The 24000-nt window shown below is 41.2% G+C and overlaps 1 protein-coding gene across 1 annotated transcript; it reads left to right on the top strand.

Annotated features, from left to right (window-relative positions):
• The first annotated feature begins 7395 nt into the window (after positions 1 to 7395).
• On the top strand, positions 7396 to 15285 carry LOC129811429 (saposin-C-like). Its single transcript, XM_055862720.1, has 4 exons — positions 7396 to 8930; positions 10571 to 10671; positions 14324 to 14410; positions 14931 to 15285. Exons 1-4 carry the CDS (start codon positions 8891 to 8893, stop codon positions 15090 to 15092), a joined length of 390 nt encoding a protein of 129 aa, XP_055718695.1. The 5' UTR covers positions 7396 to 8890; the 3' UTR covers positions 15093 to 15285.
• The last annotated feature ends 8715 nt before the right edge of the window (positions 15286 to 24000 follow it).

The following is a 24000-nucleotide window of genomic DNA, read 5'->3' as shown; positions in this document are numbered from 1 at the left end:
TCCAAAATATGCATATATATGCAACAAGGCACTAAAGTAACATTGAAGAAGAAAACAAAACACATCAAAGGAATACACTTTTTGGCCTAAATGCATACGTTTGGGGCAAATCCAACACAACACATCGCTGAGTACCTGCCTCCTTATTTTCAAGCATGGTGGTGGCTGCATCATGGTATGGGTATGCTTGACATTGGTAAAGACTGGGGAGTTTTTCAGGATGAAAATAATTGGGATGGAGCTAAGCACAGGCAAAATCCTAGACGAAAACCTGCATCAGTCTGCTTTACACCAGGGACTGGGGAAGGAATCACATTTCAGCAGGACAATAACCTACAACACAAAGCCAAATCTTCTCTGGAGTTGCTTACCAGCAAGACAGTAAATTGCAGAGACCGTTCTAAAGACGTGCCCTTATTCTCTGTCTTTGTCATAACACAGGCAAGAATAGCTGTATAATAGTTTCAGATAGATGAGTAAGCATCAGTCATTTCACACTGCATGCACTTGGTCTGATGTTCGTTTGACATATATCACACATCTCACAAGATACACTCTTTGTGGTGCAATGGAGTGAGTGGGTATATGTGCGTGCGAGTGTGTTGGATGGGGAAGAAAGAGGTGCCAAACAAAATAGTCTAGCTCTAAGCCATTATAAATGGGCTAGAGTGGCAGTTTGTCTCTTTGGGTAGTCAAAATTAAAATAAAAAAAGTAATTGACAGAATAATAAAAGAGAAACTGCAGCAAAAGTGAGCTGTGATTAATGACACAGCAAAATCCACTCGGCGGCTTCATTGCTTCGCCTCGGCTAGGAAGGCCTGGACTATATCCAGATGGTCAGTTAGATTGCCTAAGGAAGTAAGAAGAAAAGAGGCTGCTTCAGTGACATAGAGCATACGATCCATTCTCTTTGTTTTGTCAGTACTATAACCCCAACATTATATGCCTCTTCAAAAGAGCTTTTCTGTCGATATTACAGCAAGACTCTCTCAATGACTTTAATGAACTACAGACTCCTCACAGGCATATAGCCAGGTGTCACAAATTTGTCAAAACAATAATTGTATTCATTTCCCCCAGGATTTATACACAACTATTAATTAATCCCTGACCCATAAAATGGGTAGACAAGGTCGTCTCAAATCAAATCAAATGTTATTGGTCACGTTCACATGCTTAGCAGATGTTATTGTGAGTGTAGCAAAATGCTTATGCTTCTAGATCAGACAGTGCAGCAGTATCTAACAGGTAATATCTAACAATTCCACAACAAAACCTAATATCTAACAAATTCCACAACAAAACCTAATACACACAATGTAGTAAAGGAATGGGATAAGAATATATATGTATAAAATATATGGATGAGCAGTGACAGAGCAGCTAAGATGTAATAGATAGTAAAGAATAGATAGTGAAGGATACAGTATACAGTATATACAGTGGTTCCTCCTTTAAAAGTTGCTTACACCGTGGGACTTAGAGGTATCCAGCAACACGGCTTCATTGCTCCAGACCACCGCAAGGGGGAGTTAGAGCACTCATTATGCATTTGGGTCCTATCGAGTGGTTCCAATGAAGAATTTGGCGCGAGCCATCCTTCGCTGGTGACTTTCTTCAGCAAATTGGCTAACAAAACATCACGGTGGAAGCAAATGTAAATAATTATAACGTCATAACGAGTCAAGCAAAAAAATTACAATTGAGAGGAATATGTTAGTTAGTGTCGAGACAAACGATTCTGAATATTTTTTTGTCAAAGTTAATTTACGAAAATCGCTATTTAGCAAGTTAGCTTACTAGCTAACATTAGCCAGCTAACTAGCTAGTGGAACGGCAGCCTTCCTCCTCTTCGTCTGAAGAGCAGATGTAGCAGGGATCGGACCAAGACGCAGCGTAATTCGTGTTCAACATATTTAATAAAAGACGATAAACGAGAACACTACACAATACAAAATAACAAATGTGGCAAAACCGAAACAGTCCTATCTGGTGCAATGAACACAAAGACAGAAGACAACCACCCACAAACCCCAACACAAAACAAGCTACCTAAATATGGTTCCCAATCAGAGACAATAACTAACACCTGCCTCTGATTGAGAACCATATCAGGCCATGCATAGAAATGGACAAACTAGACACACAACATAGAATGCCCACCCAGCTCACGTCCTGACCAACACTAAACCAAGGAAAACACAAAAGAACTATGGTCAGAACGTGACAGCTAGTGTTATGACATGCGTATAAAATTGTAATTCATGCTGTTTAATGTTTTAGGGACTCCTGAGAAAACCAGCAAACCAGGCTGTCATCTTGTGAAACAGTGGATGTAAAGAATCTAGCTAGCTAAAGCATTTACTGCAAATTGAATGTACAATTGTGTTAGCTTGTCTTGCTTATATTTGCCATGCAATGCAGCTGAAGTAACATAGCTACTATTTATTTGTTTATTGTGTAGTGGAGGTTAAAAATAACTCTATGGCTATGGATGTGTCGCTAGCTACAGTATGTAGCCTATCTGTGTATGGACTCTAAAACTTTTTGTATGAATATTAGTTCAGAACCTATTTATGAACCTCAGCTATCATAGTTGTTGTATCGACTTCAAGTCTGAATGGCATTAATGAAGCATATGGATAAAGTAGAATATATTAACTTTATTGTGCCAAGGATGCAAGTGCTATATACATGTACTGTAGTTCTTACCACGTATGAGATCCCCACATTGTAGCCTGTACAATGAATATATTCATTGATCATGTACTCTTCCTTGGCACATAAAGGTGCAGTTTAGGTATGTCTCTGTGAGACATTCTTTTTCAGTCATATCCAATACCAGGTGTATCAAACTCCATTCTTTGAATGATGCTGTGTCTGCATGTATGTATTACAATTATACACTTCAACAGTGTTTACCACTCCTGCTCCTGGGACATCAATGGTTACACATTGTAACTATGCAATAGACTAGAAACATGTTTCAAGTAAAGGCTGATTTGTAATTAATATACACAGACAAAAAACAGTACACTGTGAAATGCTTTATTGAAAGTTCATTATCCAGGTGTTATAAACACATAATACATGCATTATAAATATTATAATTGTAATATTATAAATACAAGTTCAATCTGTACTTCAATGCACATATGGTGTGCATTATTAAAAAAAGGGCGAAAGAGGAGGTGGGGAGAGAGGTGTAGAAGACACAAAAGGAAAGAGGTAAAACAGAGGAGCAGGGAAGACAGCATGCTGTCACAATCGTTATACTGAATGGACCAAGGCGCAGCGTGCGTAGAGTTCCACATAATTTTAATAAATGAAAATCACCAAAACAAATACAGACAGAAACAAAACGTGAAGCAAATGCAGTGCTAACAGGCACTACACAAAAACAAGATCCCACAAACAACAGGTGGGAAAAGGCTGCCTAAATATGATCCCCAATCAGAGATAATGATAGACAGCTGCCTCTGATTGGGAACCATACCAGGCCAACATAGAAATACAAAACTAGAGTACCCACCCTAGTCACACCCTGACCTAACCAAAATAGAGAATACAAAAGCTCTCTAAGGTCAGGGCATGACAGTAACCCCCCCAAAGGTGCGGAGTCCGGCCGCAAAATCTGACTCTATGGGGGAGGGTCCGGGTGGGCATCTAGCCTCGGTGGCGGCTCCGGTTCGGGACTTAGATCCCGCTCCGCTCGTGGATCCCTCCGTTTCCGTGGGGCTCCGGACCGTGGATAATCGCCGGAAGAACCGGACCGTAGACCGTTGCCGGAGGAACAGGACCGTGGATCGTCGCCGGATGATCCGGACCGTGGATCCGGACCGTGGAAATACTTATTTCCCCCATTAAAATGCAAATCAATTTATAACATTTTTGACATGCGTTTTTCTGGATTTTTTGTTGTTGTTATTCTGTCTCTCACTGTTCAAATAAACCTACCATTAAAATTATAGACTGATCATTTCTTTGTCAGTCGGCAAACGTACAAAATCATCAGGGGATCAAATACTTTTTTCCCTCACTGTATGCTTGGGGTCATTGCCCATTTGGAAGACCCATTTGCGACCAAGCTTAAACTTCCTGACTGATGTCTTGATGTGGCATCAATACATCCACCTAATTTTCCAACCTCATGATGCCATCTATTTTGTGAAGTGCACCAGTCCCTCCTGCAGCAAAGCACCCCCATATGATGCTGACATCTCCGTGCTTCACGGTTGGGATGGTGTTCTTTGGCTTGCAAGCCTCCCCATTTTTCCTCTAAACATAACGATGGTCATTATGTTCAGACAGTTCTATTTTTGTTTCATCAGACCAGAGGACATTTCTCCAAAAAAGTACAATCTTTGTCCCCATGTGCAGTTGCAAACCGTAATCTGGCTTTTTCATGGCAGTTTTGAAGCAGTGGCTTCTTCCTTGCTGAGTGGCCTTTCAGGTTATGTCGATATAGGACTCGTTTTACTGTGGATATAGATACTTTTGTACCTGTTTCCTCCAGCATCTTCACAATGAACTTTGCTGTTGTTCTGGGATTGATTTGTACTTTTCGCACCAAAGTATGTTCATTTCTAGGAGACAGAACGCGTCTCCTTCCTGAGCGGTATGACGGCTGCGTGGTCCCATGGTGTTTATACTTGTGTATTATTGTTTGTACAGATGAAAGTAGCACCTTCAGGCGTTTGGAAATTACTCCCAAGGATGAACCAGACTTGTAGAGGTCTACAATTTTCTGAGGTCCTAGCTGATTTCTTTTGATTTTCCCATGATGTCAAGCAAAGAGGCACTGAGTTTGAAGGTAGGCCTTGAAATACATCCACAGGTACACCTCCAATTGACTCAAATGATGTCAATTAGCCTATCAGAAGCTTCTAAAGCCATGACATCATTTTCATCATTTCCAAGCTGTTTTAAGGCACAGTCAACTTAGTGTATGTAAACTTCTGACCCACTGGAATTGTGATACAGTGAATTATAAGTGAAATAATCTGTCTGTGTGCAATTGTTGGAAAAATGTGTCATACACAAAGTAGATGTCCTAACCAACTTGCCAAAACTATAGTTTGTTAACAAGAAATTTGTGGAGTGGTTGAAAAACAAGTTTTAATGATTCCAACCTAAGTGTATGTAAACTTCCGACTTCAACTGTACTTCTTATGAATTGGGTAGCCTGGTGAAGCAGCAGTTGTGTTGTTGCCAAGCAACTACATTTCTTGAACTGGTTTTAGAACTGCGCTACAGCTTAAAAAAATATTAGCGTTCTCAGAAATGCTACAAAAAGTTAGCACACCATTGGTTCTCTATTGGCATGTGAGAGCGATTCAATTATAAATGTTTTCAAAACTGTTGTCCCTACAAACGTATTCAGTCAGCACGGTGGCAAGTCAAATGGTCACTTTACGGACACTTTATGGGGCAGTGGAGTTGTGCTGACACCAGGGAAACTGCCAGGTGATTGTGGAAGATGGGAACTGAACATGTAGCTATGATGAGCATGGATGTTTGTTTTCTCTGACTGTTTTTTGCTGACAGTCCTTAACTTCTTGATTATTTGGGGCCACAAAGGTGCAGACTAAAGGAATTATACTGTAAATTGCAACAATTCAAGCATCTGAACATGTCCCCAGATCCCATTTGAGAATTTCGCCTATGATTTTGACTGGCAGCTTTCTGGTGACTGTAGTTCCCTACTGTAATGAATGAATGAGTTCGATTTTATTAGGATCTCCAGTTAGTCTTACTGGGGTCTGACACATAATGAAAAAAACATTACAGACAAAATAGTTTACAATTTACATACATTTAAAACATGAACATGTAGTGTGTGAATGTGTGTGTATATGTGTGTGTGCATCTAGCAGTTACACATTAGTGATGCGAAGGTCAGCTGTTTCTTCACCCGCACCGCAATAGCCAATAAGCCAACTGCAACCGCCCAACTATATGTGATAAGGTGAAAATCTGAGGCCCGCACCCAACCCTAACCCACAAACAGCACTGCTATCATCCTCTTTTACCACTTCACCAAATCTTTTCCAAATATTACTTCTCTGTCCCTTCCTCCTCTTTATTTTCAACTCTCTTTTCACAGCTTTTCTCTTATTGAATTAAACTTCGACAATGTCCTTTTTGCCTCCGTGGATTGAAGTGAACTTTTTCTTCCCGATCCCAAAAGCATTATTTGGTTTTCTGCCTGTTCCCAAAAGCATTATTTGGTTTTCTGCTTGTTCCCAAAAGCATTATTTCGTGATTGGATGTGTAGGCGCGCATACACTTAAGCCCTAACGTTTAGGCTTATGCACAATACCAGATCGCCTAAATAATGAAAGAAAAACCTCAACGTAGCCTCTATAAATTCCCCAAGAATTATAAATTTCTGCATTTTTTTAAGGTATTGTTTCTCTTTATTCAACCCGCCAGCCACCCATCCACCCTTCAGCCTCACAATATTTAATTACCCTAAACCCGTCTGCCCCGCAGATATAACCACGGGGACTGCAGGTTATGAGTCAACCCGTGCATCACTATTACACATACATGTCAGTACATACCAGTGGAGGCTGTTGATTAGAGAGCGGCTCATAATAATGGATGAAATGGACTCAATGGAATGGTATCTATCATATGGTTTCCAGTTGGTTGATACCATTTCATTGACTCCATTCCAGCCATTACTATGAGCTGTCCTCCCCTCAGCATGCAGCCTCCACTGGTAGATACACACAAAAAGTAGGTCACAATCTCAATAGCACTCCACACTGCCCTCATGCCCCCTCCACATCGACGGGCCTGTAGGGGAGTGGGTAGAGAGTTTCAAGTTCCTCTGTGTCCAAATCACTAAGAACTTAAAATGGTCCACACATACACACACACAGTCTTGAAGAGGGAGCGAAAGCAACTCTTACCCCTCAGGAGGTTGAAAATGTTTGGCATGTGCCCTCAAATCCGCAAAAAGTTCTACAAATGTACCATTGAGAGCATCTTGACTGGTGCGTCACTGCTTGGTATGGCAATAGCACCACCCTCGATCGCATGTGTGGGCAGCCCAGTACATCACTGGGGCCCGAGTTTCCTGCCATCCAGGACCTCTATATCACCACTCAAGCCATAGACTGTTCTCTCTGCGTCCCGGTGCATCAAGTCTGACACCAACAGGCTCCTGAACAGCTTCTATCCCCATGCCATTAGACTGCTAAATAGCTAACTAAATAGCTAACAAAGTGGATACACAGACAATCTGAGTTGACCTTTGTATTTTATTCAAATTTTTGCACTGTCTCTATGCACACTCACAATGCCCTACACACACACACACACACACACACACACACACACACACACACACACACACACACACACACACACACACACACACACACACACACACACACACACACACACACACACACTCCATCATTTGCTCACACACATATATTATGTATATACATTTATACTGACTCTACACACACTTACACCCACTCACATACAATCATCATATATGGTGCTGCTACTCTGTTTATTATATCACTTGATGCCTAGTCACCTTACCCCAATACATATCTATCTCTGTCACTCCAGTATCCCTGCACATTATAATCATGGTACTAGAACTGACTCTGTATATAGTATGCTTACTTACTTTATCGTGTTCTTCTTATTTCTTATTTTTATATCTTGTGTGTTTTTGTTCTACCTTGTTATTTTTAGTATTATATTGTTATTGATTACTGCATTGTTGTGGTTAAAGCTACAGTAGCAAGAAAGGCATTTCACTGTTGTACTTGTATACGTGACATTAAACCTTGAAACATTGGGGAGAGGCATTGTGGTCAGCTAATTTCAGATTCAGATCCCTGCAGCATTCCATTTAATTTCAATGTCATGCATTAGCATGGTCAGGAGAGCACTTCTATCATATAACATGTAAGTGGGCTTGCCAATTGTGTACACGTTTAGAAAATGTGGCTCTAGGTTATGAGAGTTATAGGCTGCACACTGAGTTGCCACAAGTCAGGATGTTGCATTTACAGGTAACTGCCCAAATAATGGAAACACTTGAGTAAATGAGGGATTGATACAAGTATATTGGAAGCAGGTGCTTCCACACATGGTTCCTGAGTTAATTAAGCAATTAACATCCCATCATGCTTAGAGTCATGTATAACAATGCTAGGCAGGCCAATATTTTGGCTACCATGGCTACGCCCCCATAGGATTACAAAGCCCCTATCCACATGGCACGAGTGGTCACTGAATGGTTTGATGAGCATGAAAATTATGTAAACCATATGCCATGGTCGTCTCAGTCACCAGATCTCAACCCAATTGAAAACTTATGGGAGATTCTGGAGCGGTGCCTGAGACAGCGTTTTCCACCACCATCAACATAACACCAAATTATGGAATTTATTGTGGAAGAAAGGAGATGCATCCCTCTAATAGAGTTTCAGAAACTTGTAGAATCTAAGCCAAGGTGAATTGAGGCTGTTCTGGCTCGTGGTAGACCAACAGTATATTAAGACACTTTATGTTGGTGTTCCCTTTATTTGGGCAATTATTTGTGGTATTGCTAGCGAAAAAGGAAGTCAGCTTTCTGATCTTCGCTTTGAAGAATGATAGTGTTTCAATACACATGTATAAAATATCTTAAACGACAACATTTCCCCCCCCACCGACCTTACCCGGGCTCAGATCCAATCCCTCAACCTTGCTAACCACGCTCCTTCCCCTCCACAACGGCAACCAATCAAGCCAGAGTCAATGGGTAGAAAAGAGCAGACGTTCTGTGCTCTCCAACCAGGACCAAGTTAACTACACTGGCTTACAACAGTTGCTTTATTATCCATTTCTACCTTCCTTTTGACTGAGAAGAAGATGAGGGTCGTCAATATGGGTCTTCTGCTGGTTTGTGCAGGTAAATATATGGGTCTTCTGCTGATTTGTGCAGGTAAATATATGGGTCTTCTGCTGGTTTGTGCAGGTAAATATATGGGTCTTCTGCTGGTTTGTGCAGGTAAATATATAGGTCTTCTGCTGGTTTGTGCAGGTAAATATATGGGTCTTCTGCTGGTTTGTGCAGGTAAATATATGGGTCTTCTGCTGGTTTGTTCAGGTAAATATATGGGTCTTCTGCTGGTTTGTGCAGGTAAATATATGATATATGGGTCTTCTTTTGTGAAATATGGGTGAAAAGTCAGGAAAATTTAATATTGAAATCCAGCTTTAGGGTAAGTATGTTTTAATTGCATACATGTTTGCCCATGGAAGAAGTGTTCAGAAAGTAACATTTTGGACCTGAGTGCCAAAATATTCAGGAGACAAAGGTGCTCAAAATGTACCTATTTTGCATACCCCACCATACCATGAGACATCCATGTCTTCATCATTGGAAAAGATAAATGGGTGAGTTTGATATAATTCAAAAGCTTACAAAGTGTTGTCAAACTACAGTATTTTATTTTGTCTTGAATATTTTTTTTTATAAAGAATTGTCATTTTGAAAATCGTTAACGTCAATTATCTAAAAACGCTTAAACTCCGATTATTTTCATGTTGTAGCTTAGACCCTTTCTCATATCTGAGCTTTTTGTGTTGTGCTCACCATCGGTTGAGACACAACATGCTTCTGAATACAGTATAGGTGTAATTTCAATCATAGAAAATATAATTCATAAAATGGACCTATCCCTTCAGACCACTGCAATTTAGATGGTAAACCATTAACATTTTAATTGAATTGAAATTTTTACTTCTAATTCCTACCACAAAGATGACCACCGGTACACCCGCCGCCTAATGTCAACTTAAATGGTCATGTCTATTCTGGTATCTTTTATGATTTCAATAGGTTTCCTATGGAGGATTGACAGTATAATTTAAAACAACAGATATTCCCATTCAAGTCAACATTCTCTGATGTGTGGACCTCCAACCATCTTTCTGGTACCATTTGAACATTTCAATTTGATTCATATTTTAGTGCATTTATCAGCCAAAACATCATATCCACCGTATCCACAAGAGCACGATGTGTCTCAACCGATGGCGGGCACAACACAAATACCTTAGATGATGTAAAATAGGGTCTAAACTACATCTGTGAACATGAAAAAAATGGAAGTTTACGCGTTTTAGATCATTCATATTAAAAGATAATATATATACTGTATATTATTTTTCTTAATCCCCAGAAATGATAAAATATTTGACTGCCCTTATTGTAAGATTTTAAATTATGATAATCTCAACCATTGAATATTTCCCAGTGATGAAGACATGGATGTCTGATGGTATGGAGGGGGATGCAAAATGGGAGAACTTTGAGCACCTTTATCTCTTTAATGTTGGGCATTCAGGTGTAAAAAGTCACTTCCTGAGCACTTCTACAATTGACAAATACGGAAGGAATCATTCAAATCAAAAAGTGGTGCTGTCAAAAAGTGATTGAATCCAAATGGATTGACCATGTAGCTATTGTAAAGAATTCACTGCTTTTCAAAAATATCATAAAATGACAATGCTAATAGTATTTTTTTTGTGTGTGTGTGGGGGTAGCCTTTGCTCAGTCCTTCAAGTCTCAAGGTGGGGGGAGTCTGAGAGAGGAGGAGGTCATGTGGGGGAACTACCTAATGGACAGAGATGACAACCATGCCGAGGTAGAGTTGGAGACTTTTCATTGTATTGTGTTAGTGAGTACCCCCAACAGAAAACATTTTTGTTGTAGCCCCAGACAAAAACACCTGATTCAACTCATTGAGGGCTTGATGACTAGTTAATAAGTTAAATCAGATATGCTTGTCCAGGTCTACAAAATAATTTGTACTATTGGGGATACTCAAGGACTGTAGTTGTGAAACACTGCCCTACATAATACCCAGCTAGCACATTTGGTTTGTTGGAAGGTGTGGGAACGTATGTTTTTGGTTTAACATTGGATGTGGGAAAGAAGCCATATTTTTCCTGACCAGTAAAACAGAACATTGTCTGTTCTGTGAATGTTTATTTTTAGGTTGCAGGGAGGTTCTAAGAACGTTTTATTCTGGTTCCTTTAATGTTTTTCTGGGAGGTTATATTAATGCTTTGAGAAGGGAAATTCTATGTTATTTTGAGGTTTTTCACAAAATGTTTCAAAAAGACTTAATAACACTGCTAGCTTATTTCTTTGAACTCCAAGCACAGATAGGACACATGGAAATTCCTTATTCATTAATTATGCAAAAACATTTATTTTTTATTGTAACACAGAATTAGTCCACTGAGCCACCAGGATGGAGCTAGCATGCCAAGTTTAGTTTAAACATTCAAATCTGTACATTTTCATCTATTAAAATAGACTCAATTTCAAAGGAAACAAGCACTCAATAAGATCATAATAAGAAAACTAAAATCCTGTTCGTCACATGCGTCGTATACTTTACAGTGGAGTGTTTACAAGCCCATTCCAACAGTGCAGAGTTCAAAAGTAACACAAATATTTGATGAATACAAAAGGAAATTGTAACTCAATAAAAACAATAACGAGGCTATTTACAAGGTACTAAGTACCAGTACCAAGTCAATGTGCAGGGGTACGAGGTAGTTTAAGTAATTTAGTATGTACATGTGGGTAGGGGTAAAAGTAACTAGGCAATCAGGATATATAATAAACAGAGTAGCAGCAGTGTACGTGGGAGTGGGTCTATGTGTGAGTGTGTGTGCCGTCAATATGCATGTGTGTGTGTGTGTGTTGGAGTGTCAGTGTAGTATTTGTGAGTGTGTAGATTGAGTCTAGTGAGTGTGCATAGAGCCAGTGCAAGGAAGTCAATTTAGATCAAGAAACAAATAACAAAGGGGTTCAATTTAAATTGTCCGGGTAGCCATTTGATTAACTGTTCAGCAGTCTCATGGCCTGAGGGTAGAAGCTGTTCAGTGTAACGGCATCCTCTCTCTCTTCATAAGAAGAGGAGGTGTAGTGATCGAGCCAAGGCGCAGCGGGTTGTGAAAACATGATGAGTTTTATTTATAAGACAAAACGAAACAAACTATACTTGAATAAACTAACAAAACGAAAATAGACAGACTTAGTACGACGAACTGACATAACACACGCAGAACGAACGAACAAGTACTTACTACAAAAACGCACGAACAAACCGAAACAATCCTGTATGGTGTAACATCGACACAGACAGGAGACAATCACCCACAAACAAACAGTGAGAACACCCTACCTAAATATGACTCTTAATTAGAGGAGAACGCAAAACACCTGCCTCTAATTAAGAGCCATACCAGGCAACCAAAACCAACATAGAAACAGATAACATAGACTGCCCACCCAAAACACATGCCCTGACCTAAACACATACAAAAACAACATAAAACAGGTCAGGACCGTTACATTCAGGTGCTGAAAACCATATATTTCGTTACTAAAGTTTATGTTTTTTATGGTTTTCTTAACATCCTCTGAAAGATTTGAGAACATGAATAAATAGAACCATGAAAACAACTTTATGCTGAAGTACTGAAATTCCCACAGAAGAAATCAAATCAAATCAAAATGTATGTCACATACACATGGTTAGCAGATGTTAATGTGAGTGTAGCGAAATGCTTGTGCTTCTAGTTCCGACAATGCAGTAATAACCAACGAGTAATCTAACCTAACAATTTCACAACAGCTACCTTATACACACAAGTGTAATAAAGATATACATAAAGATACATGTACATAAAGATATATGAATGAGTGATGGTACAGAACGGCATAGGCAAGATGGAGTAGATGGTATCGAGTACAGTATATACATATGGGATGCGTAATGTAGGGTATGTAAACATTATATAAAGTGGCTAGTGACACATTTTTTACATGTATGGCAGCAGCCACTCAATGTTAGTGGTGGCTGTTTAACGGTCTGATGGCCTTGAGATAGAAGCTGTTTTTCAGTCTCTCTGTCCCTGCTTTGATGCACCTGTACTGACCTCGCCTTCTGGATGATAGCGGGTTGAACAGGCAGTGGCTTGGGTGGATGTTGTCCTTGATGATCTTTTTGGCCTTCCTGTGACATCGGGTGATGTAGGTGTCCTGGAAGGCAGGTAGTTTGCCCCCGGGGATGCGTTGTGCAGACCTCACTACCCTCTGGAGAGCCTTACGGTTATGGGCGGAGCAGTTGCCGTACCAGGCGGTGACACAGCCCGACAGGATGCTCTCGATTGTGCATCTGTAAAAGTTTGTGAGTGTTTTTGGTGACAAGCTGAATTTCTTCAGCCTCCTGAGGTTGAAGAGGCACTGCTGCGCCTTCTTCATCACGCTGTCTGTGTGGTTGGACCATTTCAGTTTGTCCGTGATGTGTATGCCGAGGAACTTAAAACTTTCTACCCTCTCCACTACTGTCCCGTCGATGTGGATAGGGGGGTGCTCCCTCTGCTGTTTTCTGAAGTCCACAATCATCTCCTTTGTTTTGTTGATGTTGAGTGTGAGGTTATTTTCCTGACACCACACTTCGAGGGCCCTTACCTCCTCCCTGTAGGCCGTCTCGTCGTTGTTGGTAATCAAGCCTACCACTGTAGTGTCGTCTGCAAACTTGATGATTGAGTTAGAGGCGTGGGGGCGTGCGAGTTGGAGAACTGTGTTTCTTAACGTTCTCTGAACTATTTGAGAACATTCCCGATATCAAACCAGTTGGAGAACGTTCCTAGAACATTACAAAAATGTAAATGTAACCATGTTTGAACTTTTAGGAAACCTTATGTTAAAGTAATGAAATACCAAGAAAATAGTTTTTTGAAAATCCTTAAATGTGCTGAGAATGTTCCAAAGCCAACCCACTGGGCACACACTGGTTAAATCAACGTTGTAGCCATGTCATTTCAATGAAATTACGTTGAACCAACGTGGAATAGACACGGATTTGATGTCTGTGGGAAGCAACTATCCTGCACCTTTCCCAGAAAGTTGTGGGAAGGTTGTTTTCAAAATAACGACACAGGCCAATAACACTCTCACCAAGCTCTATGAAATATATGGTTTTCAGAATGTTATGTTATAGCTGGGTAGCCTAAATAAATTGGGGTTTGCATGTAGTAACATTCATGTGGTAACAAAAAATCCCAACTCCTTGTAACCCATTGTCATGTCAAACATGTCAAGAGAGCAGAAACAGACTAATCCTAGTGATGCTTGTTTTAATTAATCCCAAAGAAAGAAAGAAAGAAACGTGCATCAAGGTTTATGTCATTATTTGGTGGTACAATTTTGCCATGTCATATTTAAGTAAATACCTGGTTATTTTTTGTAGCCTAAAATGTCTCCCTCTCCCTCAGATCAAAGCTGTCCTTCCAGGTACCTGCTCTGCGTGTAAGGGCATCATCAACAAGGTCAAGGCCAAGCTGAATGGTGATAATGACAGGGTAATGATGACAGTGGCCATCACAAAGCCCTGACCTCAATCCTATAGAAAATGTGTGGGCACAACTGAAAAAGCGTGTGAGCAAGGAGGCCTACAAACCTGACTCAGTTACACAAGCTGTGTCAGGAGGAATGGGCCAAAATTCACCCAAGTTAAACAATTTATAGGCAATGCTACCAAACACTAATTGAGTGTATGTAAACTTCTGACCCACTGGGAATGTGATGATAGAAATAAAAGCTGAAATAAATCATTCTCTGTACTATTATTCTGACATTTCACATTCTTAAAATAAGGTGGTGATCCTAACTGACCTAAGACAGGGAAGTTTTACTTGGATTAAATGTCAGGAATTGTGAAAAACTGAGTTTAAATGTATTTGGCTAAGGTGTATGTACATTTCTGACTTCGACTGTATATCTATGCAATTCTCACAATGTTATGTAAGCAAATTAATTTGTCACCAATGACACAAGCTAACACATTCTGTTTGTGATATAGCTCTATATTTTTACTTGCAGGATAACATTGCTGCTAAACTGGACTCTATTTGTCGCAGCTTGGGGAAGCTCAAAGGCGTCTGCAAGAGACTGGTCAATAAATACAAAGAACAACTGATTGATGCACTTGTCAGTGATGTGGATGCAAGGGTTGCCTGTCAGAAATTGAAGCTATGCAAATGAGATACCATTCACCCACGATTGCCCTGGATATGGGTCTGAGCATACATGTTCTGTCTGTTTTTCTTTCAGATGAACACGCTGTCATAGCTTAGCTTTACATTATTTTCATACACAACTGTCTGGATGGAATGGCAGTCTTTAAAGTCACTTGTATTGCTACTGCAATTTTCATTGAATTAAATACTGAAACTTATTCAAAACGGTCTCCTTAATTTCACAATAAAACCCTTGCTATTAATGTATACTATCTCGCTGGAATGCAGTCTAGAAAAAGGGGCTTGGTGTCTCCCTTTTGGACACTTTACATTGGAAAGATCAACCTTTGAAATAGGGATCAATTCGTATTGTGGAAGATTCAAGTTATAGCTGAAATTTAAAGGCAATGTTCCCACGTCCGCGGACACTGCATTTATCAATAAACTATGCATATGTCAGCTTAATCGGGAATTACCTTCACATTTTAACATGGATCTTCCGCAATAGTTCTGCGATACGGATTGAATCCAGCCCTCACCTGACAAATGCTATATTCAGTGCTATCAGAATATCACAAAAAATGTAACCGCAAGTAACACTGTTAGTCGTGGTAACTGCTAACGAGAAAGTGTTGTGGTAACTACTAAGGATTTCAAGGGTGTTATTATATGCATAAAATGTATTTTGCCGACAACACTGGCCCAAAACATTCAGTATCTTGTGACTGAGGAGAATTAGGGCCAGTTCTCTTATAACCAGTATTAGTCTTCTGCTGGTTTGTGCAGGTAAATATGTGGCCCTTCTTTTTTGAGGTAAAATGTAAGGCATATAGTTAGTAACTAAATAGGCCTAATGAAATGTATCTAAAGAGTCCTCATGAAATGTAACGAAATAGGTCTAATGGAATTAGCTGATGTAAAATTCACTGTATGTGGAAAAAATGTCAAATGCTAATTAGATGGTTAGTTTTTTGGCCAGCCTCTGCTCAATCCTTTAAGCTTCAAGGTTGGGGGTATCTGAAAGAGTAGGAGGGTATCTGAAAGAGTAGGAGGACATGTGGGGGGACTACATAATAGACAGAGATGACAACCACACCAAGGTAGAGTTGTAGACAAGAAAAGAAAGAGAAACCCTGTGCACAGCAGTGCATTTAGATCCAGGTGCTGGGCGTCGGCAGGAACAACTAGTATTCAAAACAAGAGCAAAAACTGCCAACTAGAGATGACAGGTGAGTGAAGCAACTGATGTTGACTTTAGTGCTTATATATTTATATTTTTTTTGCAGCGCAATTTTTTTTTTGTGTGTTGTTTATTTCATAGCAAAATAAAAATATAAATAAGCACTAAAGTCAAGGTCGGTCGCTTCACTCGCCTGTTGTTTTTACTCCTGAAGTTGAGTTGAAGACATTTTATTCTATTATGTAGGCCCTATTACTAGTACGTCATACTATTATTAAGTCCCTAAGTTCATATAGGTTATTATTTATTATAATTTTACCATGTAATATTTAAGTAAATACAAAGACTCAAGAGGGAAGTTCCGGCGGTCAGGTCTGTACAGCGTTGGTCCGACCAATCAGAATTCACGCTCCAAGACTTTTGATCAAGTGGACTGGAATAAGTTCTGGGTAGCCTCTGGAGAAAACGTCAATGAACAGGCCGACTCCGTCACCGGATTCATCAAAGAAACGCATAGATGACAGAATACTGATAGTGTCTTTCAAGACGTACCCGAATCAAAAACCGTGGATTGATAGCAGCCTTATAGGAAAACGGAAAAATGGAGATGCTGCTTATAAACACAGCAAGGTGACCAGGGACAATAGTTTGGTTAAACATGACAAATATGATTTACGCAGATCGATCAAGATGGCAAAACACAAATATAGTGACAAAATGGAGGAGCAATTCAGCAGATCGGACATGTGGCAGGGGCTCCTAATGATCACGCATTACAAAAAGAAAGACAGCCACATCACGGTAACCAACGACACCCTACCGGTGTATGCAAGTCATTCAAACGTGTATGCAAGACAATCAAACATGTTAACCCTCACAAGGCTGCCGGCACAGACGACATCTCTAGCCATGCCCTCAGAGTGAATTCTGACATTTTCAAGGGGTTAGGGTTCTGACATTTTCAATCTCTCCTTAGCTCAGGCCTCTATGCCCACCTGCTTCAAGATGTGCACTATCATCCATGTGCACAAGAAATTGAAAGTAACTGAAATTAATGACTACCGACTAGTAGTCATTCACTAGTCAAAGACGATATCCCCTCCTCCCTCCCCGACACACTCGACCCTCTCCAATTCGCCAACCGCTCTGACAGATCCATGGAACACGCAATCGCCATTGCACTGCACACCTACCTTACCCACCTGGACAAAAGGAATGCATACAGTATGTGAGGATGCTGTTCATCGACTACAGCTTGGCCTTCAATACCATAGTGCCCTTTGAGGTCATTACAATGCTCACAGCCTGGGTCTGAACTCCCCCCTATGCAACTGGGTCACGGACTTCCTGATGGGCTGCCCAGAGGTGGTGAAGGTAGGCAACATTACATACTCAACACTGATCCTCAACACGGGGGCCCCACGAGGGTGTTTCCTCAGTCCCATTCTGTATTCCCTGTATATCCACGACTGCTTGGCCTCACACAGTTCAAACTCCATCATCAAGTTCGCTGATGACATGACAGTAGTAGGCCTGATCACCAACAACGACGAGACAGTCTACAGGGAGGAGGTAGGCACTCTGACGGGGTGGTGCCAGGTAAACAACCTCTCCCTCAACGTTAGCAAAACAAAGGAGCTGGTAGTAGACTTCAGGAGAAATCAGTCTGGACATGGCCCCACCCTCATCAATGGAGCCTCCATGGAGATGGTCAATAACTTAAAATTCCTCGGCGTACACATCTCAGAGAAGCTGAAATGGTCTAACCACACGGACGTCATAGTGAATAAGGCACGACAGCGACTCTTCAACCTCAGGATGCTGAAGAAATTCAGCCTGTCCCCGAGGGCCCTCACAGTCTTCTACAGGAGCACCATTAAGAGCATATTGTCGGGCTGCATCACAGCCTGGTACGGCAACTCTACCGCCGCAGACCCCAAGGCTCTTCAGAGAGTGATACGTGCAGCCGAACGTGCCATTGGAGTAACACTCCCTGCCCTACAGGACAACTGCAACACCAGGTGTCACAGGAAGGCCAAGAAGATCCTCAGGGACCACTGCTATGCACCGTTCTCCCCAATTCAATCACTCAGATGCGAGCAGTAAAGGAGCATCATGGCAAAAACTGAAAGACTGGCCAATAGTTTCTACCCTCAGACCATCAGGCTGCTGAATAGCCACTACTAGTCAGCTACCTGCTCCCCTTTGCACTCCCCCCACACCCTCTACTTTCACTTACCTTACCTGCTGCCCCCCCCCCCCCGCTACTCCCAACAGACTTTACTCTGCCCCACCCCAATGACATTCATCACTGTTGCAGTTGTCAATATGTATATTATTACATATTTTTTATTAAAATGTTTGTTTTTATTTCACTCAATTGTCATGCTGCCGCTCCCCCTATGGTCATTCCACCCTACCCCCTCAACAATCTTTACTCTGCATCCACCCCAATGGACATTTAATTATTCATGACTGCCAGAGTCAGGCCCCTTGACTTTTTCCACATTTTGTTATGTGACAGCCTTATTCTAAAATGTATTAAATAGTTTTTCTCCCTCATCAATCTACACACAATACCACATAATGACAAAGCGTGAACAGGTTTTTAGAAATGTTTGCATATGTATTACAATAACAAAAAAATACCTTATTTACACAAGTATTCAGACCCTTTGCTATGATACTCGAAATTAAGCTCAAGTTCATCCTGTTTCCATTCGCATCCTTGAGAGTCCACCTGTGGTAAAATCAATTGAATGGACATGATTTGGAAAGTCACGTGAGAGCAAAATTGCAAGATTATGTTATAATACTGCAATTGCATCAAATGGTTGTTTTATGCAACATAATATAGGGTTCTTATAACTCTATTGTGTATGTGTGAACTGAAAGTGGGCCTCTAGGAGATTTCACACTGACAGGAGATGTACGACGTCTTTGGTTGATACCGCATTCCAGAGCATGAGTTAATGTTTCTGTTCTGTAAGGTACCAGGGAGAGATGGCTCGGGGCTAGACCCTGGTTTCTACACAATGAGAACAGTTTTTACAGCAGATACTGTCTGCTGTGAATTATAAGTATCTTTCATGCAAATCTTAACCTTGTGACCCATTCCATACATCTGTTGTTTGTCATGTAGACTGAAGGGGGTGTATCTGAGCTGAGGGTGATTCGTCGACCAGCCATCATTATCGTAGAGCACTCAATCGATTCACTTTATATGTTTGTGTTGTATTGACCTGCTCCCTTAAAGATTTTTAAAATTATAACTCTGACTTGTGTGATAAGTTTGTCTCTCCTCATTTGATTGTAAATAAATTGACCACCACACACACACCTCTCTAGATAAGGTCCCAGGGTTGACAGTGCATGTCAGAGCAAAAACCAAGCCATGAGTTCAAAGGGATTGTCCGTAGAGCTCAGAGACAGGATTGTGTCAAGGCACAGATCTAAAGAAGGGTACCAAAAGACAAATGGGAGAAACTCTCCAAATACAGGTGTCTCAAATATATTTTGATTTGTTTAACACTTTTTTGGTTACTACATGTATTATTTCATAGTTTTGATGTCTTTACTATTATTCTACAATGTAGAAAATAGTAAAAATAAACTTTTGACCGATAGTGTAGATCGCCAGGCTCTGGAGAGGGAACCCGCGTCTGCAACCTGTCCTCCAGAGCGCACCTACGTTCCCACTGGGATAAGGTATCGGCTGTTGACCTGGGCGCACACATCTCTCATCGCTGGACACCCAGCTTTCACCAGCACTATTCAATCTAAGGTACTGGTGGCCCACCTTGGTGCAGGATGTCGCCCACTATGTCAACTATGTGCCCAAACTAAATCTCCCTGGCATGCTCCAGCAGGGAAACTCATTCCCTTTCCCGTGCCTCAGTGGCCTTGGTCTCATCTGTCCATTGATTTCGTCACTGATCTCCCCTCTTCTGATGGTTTCACTACTATTATGGTTGTAGTGGACAGATTCCCTAAATCCTGCCATTTTACCCCTCTCTCTGGTCTCCCTACCACTCTCCAGGTCGCTGTGAGGGACTGTTCCAGCAGGTCTTCCGTCACTATGGCCTTCCCGGAGGACATCGTCTCCGACCGTGGCCCCCAAATCACGTCACGGGTATGGAAAGCCTTCATGGAGAAGCTGGGGATCATGGTCAGCCTCACTTCTGGGTACCGGCCCCAGTCCAACAGGCAGGTGGAGAGGATAAACCAGGAGATGGGGAAGTTCTTTCGGAGCCATTGACAGGAATGGCAGGGGAAGTGGGCCCGGTTCCTTCCCTGGGCGGAGTACGCCCAGAATTCACTGCCTCACACCTCCACCGGGCTGACCCTCTTCCATTGCGTCCTGAGATATCAGCAAGCCCTGGCTCCGTGGACTCCGAGCCAGACCGAAGCTCCTGCGGTAGACAAGTGGTTCAGACACGCAGAGGAGGTTTGGAACAATGTTGCATCCCTGTGGATGACATCCTGGATCCCAACATCATCTGGGATTTCCACCTCCGCGGCCCAGACCGTACTGTTCCAGATGGCCATTCTACCCATGCTAGATTACCGAGACATAATTTATAGATTGGCAGGTAAGGGTGCTCTCAAGCGGCTAGATGTTCTTTACCATTCGGCCATCAGATTTGCCACCAATGCTCCTTATAGGACACATCACTGCACTCTATACTCCACTGTAAACTGGTCATCTCTGTATACCCGTCGCAAGACCCATTGGTTCATGCTTATTTATAAAACCCTCTTAGGCCTCACTCCACCTATCTGAGATATCTACTGTCGAATTAGTATAGCGCCTCACAATCATCACACATAACATACCACTCCAGATCTTTTCCAAACATTACTTTTCTGGCCCTCCCTCCTCTTTATTTTCAACTCTCCTTTTGCAGCTTGTCTTATTGAATTAAACTTTGACAGTGTCCTTATTGCCTCTGGATTGACGTTAATGATTTTGGGAACGTGCAAAAAAAGTTATTGACTATTGGCTGTGTAGGCTATTTGGCGTGCATGCAGTTAAGCCCTAAAGTGTAGGCTTAAGCAGTAATACCAGATAGCCTAAAATAATGAAAGGAAAGCCTCATAAATTGCACAAAAATTATACATTCATGGATTTTTTAAGGTATTGTTTCTCAGAATTCAACCCATCCAACACCAACCCGCTTTCAGCCACCCAATATTTAATGACCTTAAACCCATCCGCCCCACTGACATAACTGCGGGGACTCTCTAACCCGGGCAGCTGATGAAACTGAGGAGTATTTCTGTCTGTAATAAAGCCTTTTTGTGGGGAAAACATATTCTGATTGGCTGGGCCTGGCTCCCCAGTGGGTGATAGGCTGCGTCCCTGCCCGGTCATTTGAAATCCATAGATTAGCGACTAATGAATGTATTTGAATTGACTGATTTCCTTCTATTAACTGTAAATAAGTTAAATCTTTGAAATTGTTGCTTGTTGCGTTTCTATATTTTTTAATGTGTGTGTATATATATATATATATATATATATATATATATATATATACACACATTAAAAAATATATAAATAAAATATAAATATATAAATATTAATATTATATAAAAAAATATATCAATTCTATATATATATATATATAATATACATTTTTTCCCCCTGATTTTTCAGGGGGTGCTTCAGCAACCCCTACTTCCCGGAAGATGCAGGGTTTGTTTTGGTTTTACAAAGCTGTTGTGTCCATCATAACATTCACTAATCAATTAATTGCAGTCATGCGATCAATTATCAGTTCTAAACATGCATTTTTCTTCTCTATGCTCATGATCTATTTTTCTGCACACATTTGATAGGCAGTTGGTGGTCGGAGCACATTTCTGTCTCTGGCGCAGCTGAGCCGAAGGTATTAAGCATTAGCAGGTCAAAACGAGAGACTAAAATGACTGAGCAACTCAGAAAAAAACAAATTATGACTGTTGAGTCAGTAAAAGAGTCATTCAAAAAGAACGAATCGTTGGCGAAGTGCACATCACTATCAGTTATCAGACAGATAATGGAAATAACCCAGCAGACGATCTCCCACACAAACAAGGTAATTATCACATGCTTTATCTGTGTCTTTGTGTGTAGCCTTATCAGTAAATCTCACTGTTGTTGGACTTGTGCATCAGATGAGGTTCAACTCATGGCAGATAGGCAGGGAACTTTCTCTTTCTTTCCCGCTGTCGCTCTAGCGCTCTTCCGCTTCAACCAACCAGAAGCTGCCGGGTCATTTCTCGTTTGCGGTGCCTTTATAAATAAAATAAAAAATCTCTTTCCACCTTTTTAGTTTGTTGTAATTCTCTATTTAAGAAAACAACCCCTTCCTACAACGACACCACTATGGCTAATTTATACAAAAAAATAATAATCTTCCCCCCAAAAAGTTATGAGAACCAAAATATAGGAATGACTCAACTGGCAATCAGCTGTTTCAAAACGCTACAGGTTGAGAGCCAGGTTAAAGCAACGCTTCCTGGAGTCTGCTGGCGATGTAAGTGGGCCCTGAGGAAGGTGGAGTACATGATGCCTAAACGCAGACAATTAAGCTGCACACATTTGATAGGCAGTTGGTGGTCGGAGCACATTTCTGTCTCTGACGCAGCTGAGCCGAAGGTATTAAGCATTAGCAGGTCATGACATCTGATATATATCTCTGCTTTACATGGATCCTACATGATGCAGGGCTTGTAACCAATCTGTGTTAGCCCTCAAGGCTGTTGAAATGTGTGGTAAAATGGCACCGGAAGAAATGGCAGCAGTTTTACGGGCGCCTAACCAATTGTGTTATTATGTTTTTTTTTCACGTTATTTGTAACTTATTTTGTACATAATGCTTTTGCCACAGTATCTTATGGCAAAAAAGAGCTTCTGGATATCAGGACAGCGATCACTCACCTCGGATTACACTAAGATATTTTTTCAACAAGCAGGATGCACGGGATATACTGCTAACACCCGACAAGGCCAACATCCCCGTTATTGGCAAGAGAAAGAGACGCAGGTAAGAGGACACAGAGTTTGGTGCCTCGTTAGGATCCGCAGAAGGCGAGTGGGAAAGTTGCCGTTACCGTCAATATTACTCGCCAACATACAATCATTGGACAATAAATTAGACCACACTATTTACCAAGAGAGTTTTCATCTATACTTTTCGTGGCTGTTTATTTACCACCACAGACAGATGCTGGCACTAAGACTGCACTCAGTCAGCTGTATAAGGAAATAAGCAAACAGGAAACCGCTCACCCAGAGGCGGCGCTCCTAGTGGCCGGAGACTTTAATGCTGAGAAACTTAAATCAGTTTTGCCTACTCTCTTATCAACATGTTAAATGCGCAACCAGAGGTAAAACAATTCTAGATCACCTGTACGCCACACAGAGACGCGTACCAAGCTCTCCCTCCATTTGGTAAATCTGACCACAATTCTATCCTCCTTACAAGCAAAAATTAAATCAGGGATCACCAGTGACTCGGTCTATAAAAAAGTGGTCAGATGAAGCAGATGCTAAACTACAGGACTGTTTTGCTATCATAGACTGGAACATGTTCCGGCCTTCTTCCGATTGCATTGACGAGTACACCACATCAGTCACTGGCTTTAACAATAAGTGCATTGAGGACGTCGTCCCCACAGTAACTGTACGTACAGTACATACCCCAACCAGAAGCCATGGATTACAGGCAACATTTGCATTGAGCTAAAGAGTAGAGCTTCCGCTTTC

This window comes from Salvelinus fontinalis, chromosome 15, assembly GCF_029448725.1.
Source record: "Salvelinus fontinalis isolate EN_2023a chromosome 15, ASM2944872v1, whole genome shotgun sequence".
Classification (NCBI taxonomy): Eukaryota; Metazoa; Chordata; class Actinopteri; order Salmoniformes; family Salmonidae; genus Salvelinus; species Salvelinus fontinalis.
Note: the sequence above shows the minus strand (reverse complement) of the source record. Positions and strands in the feature narration are given on the sequence as shown.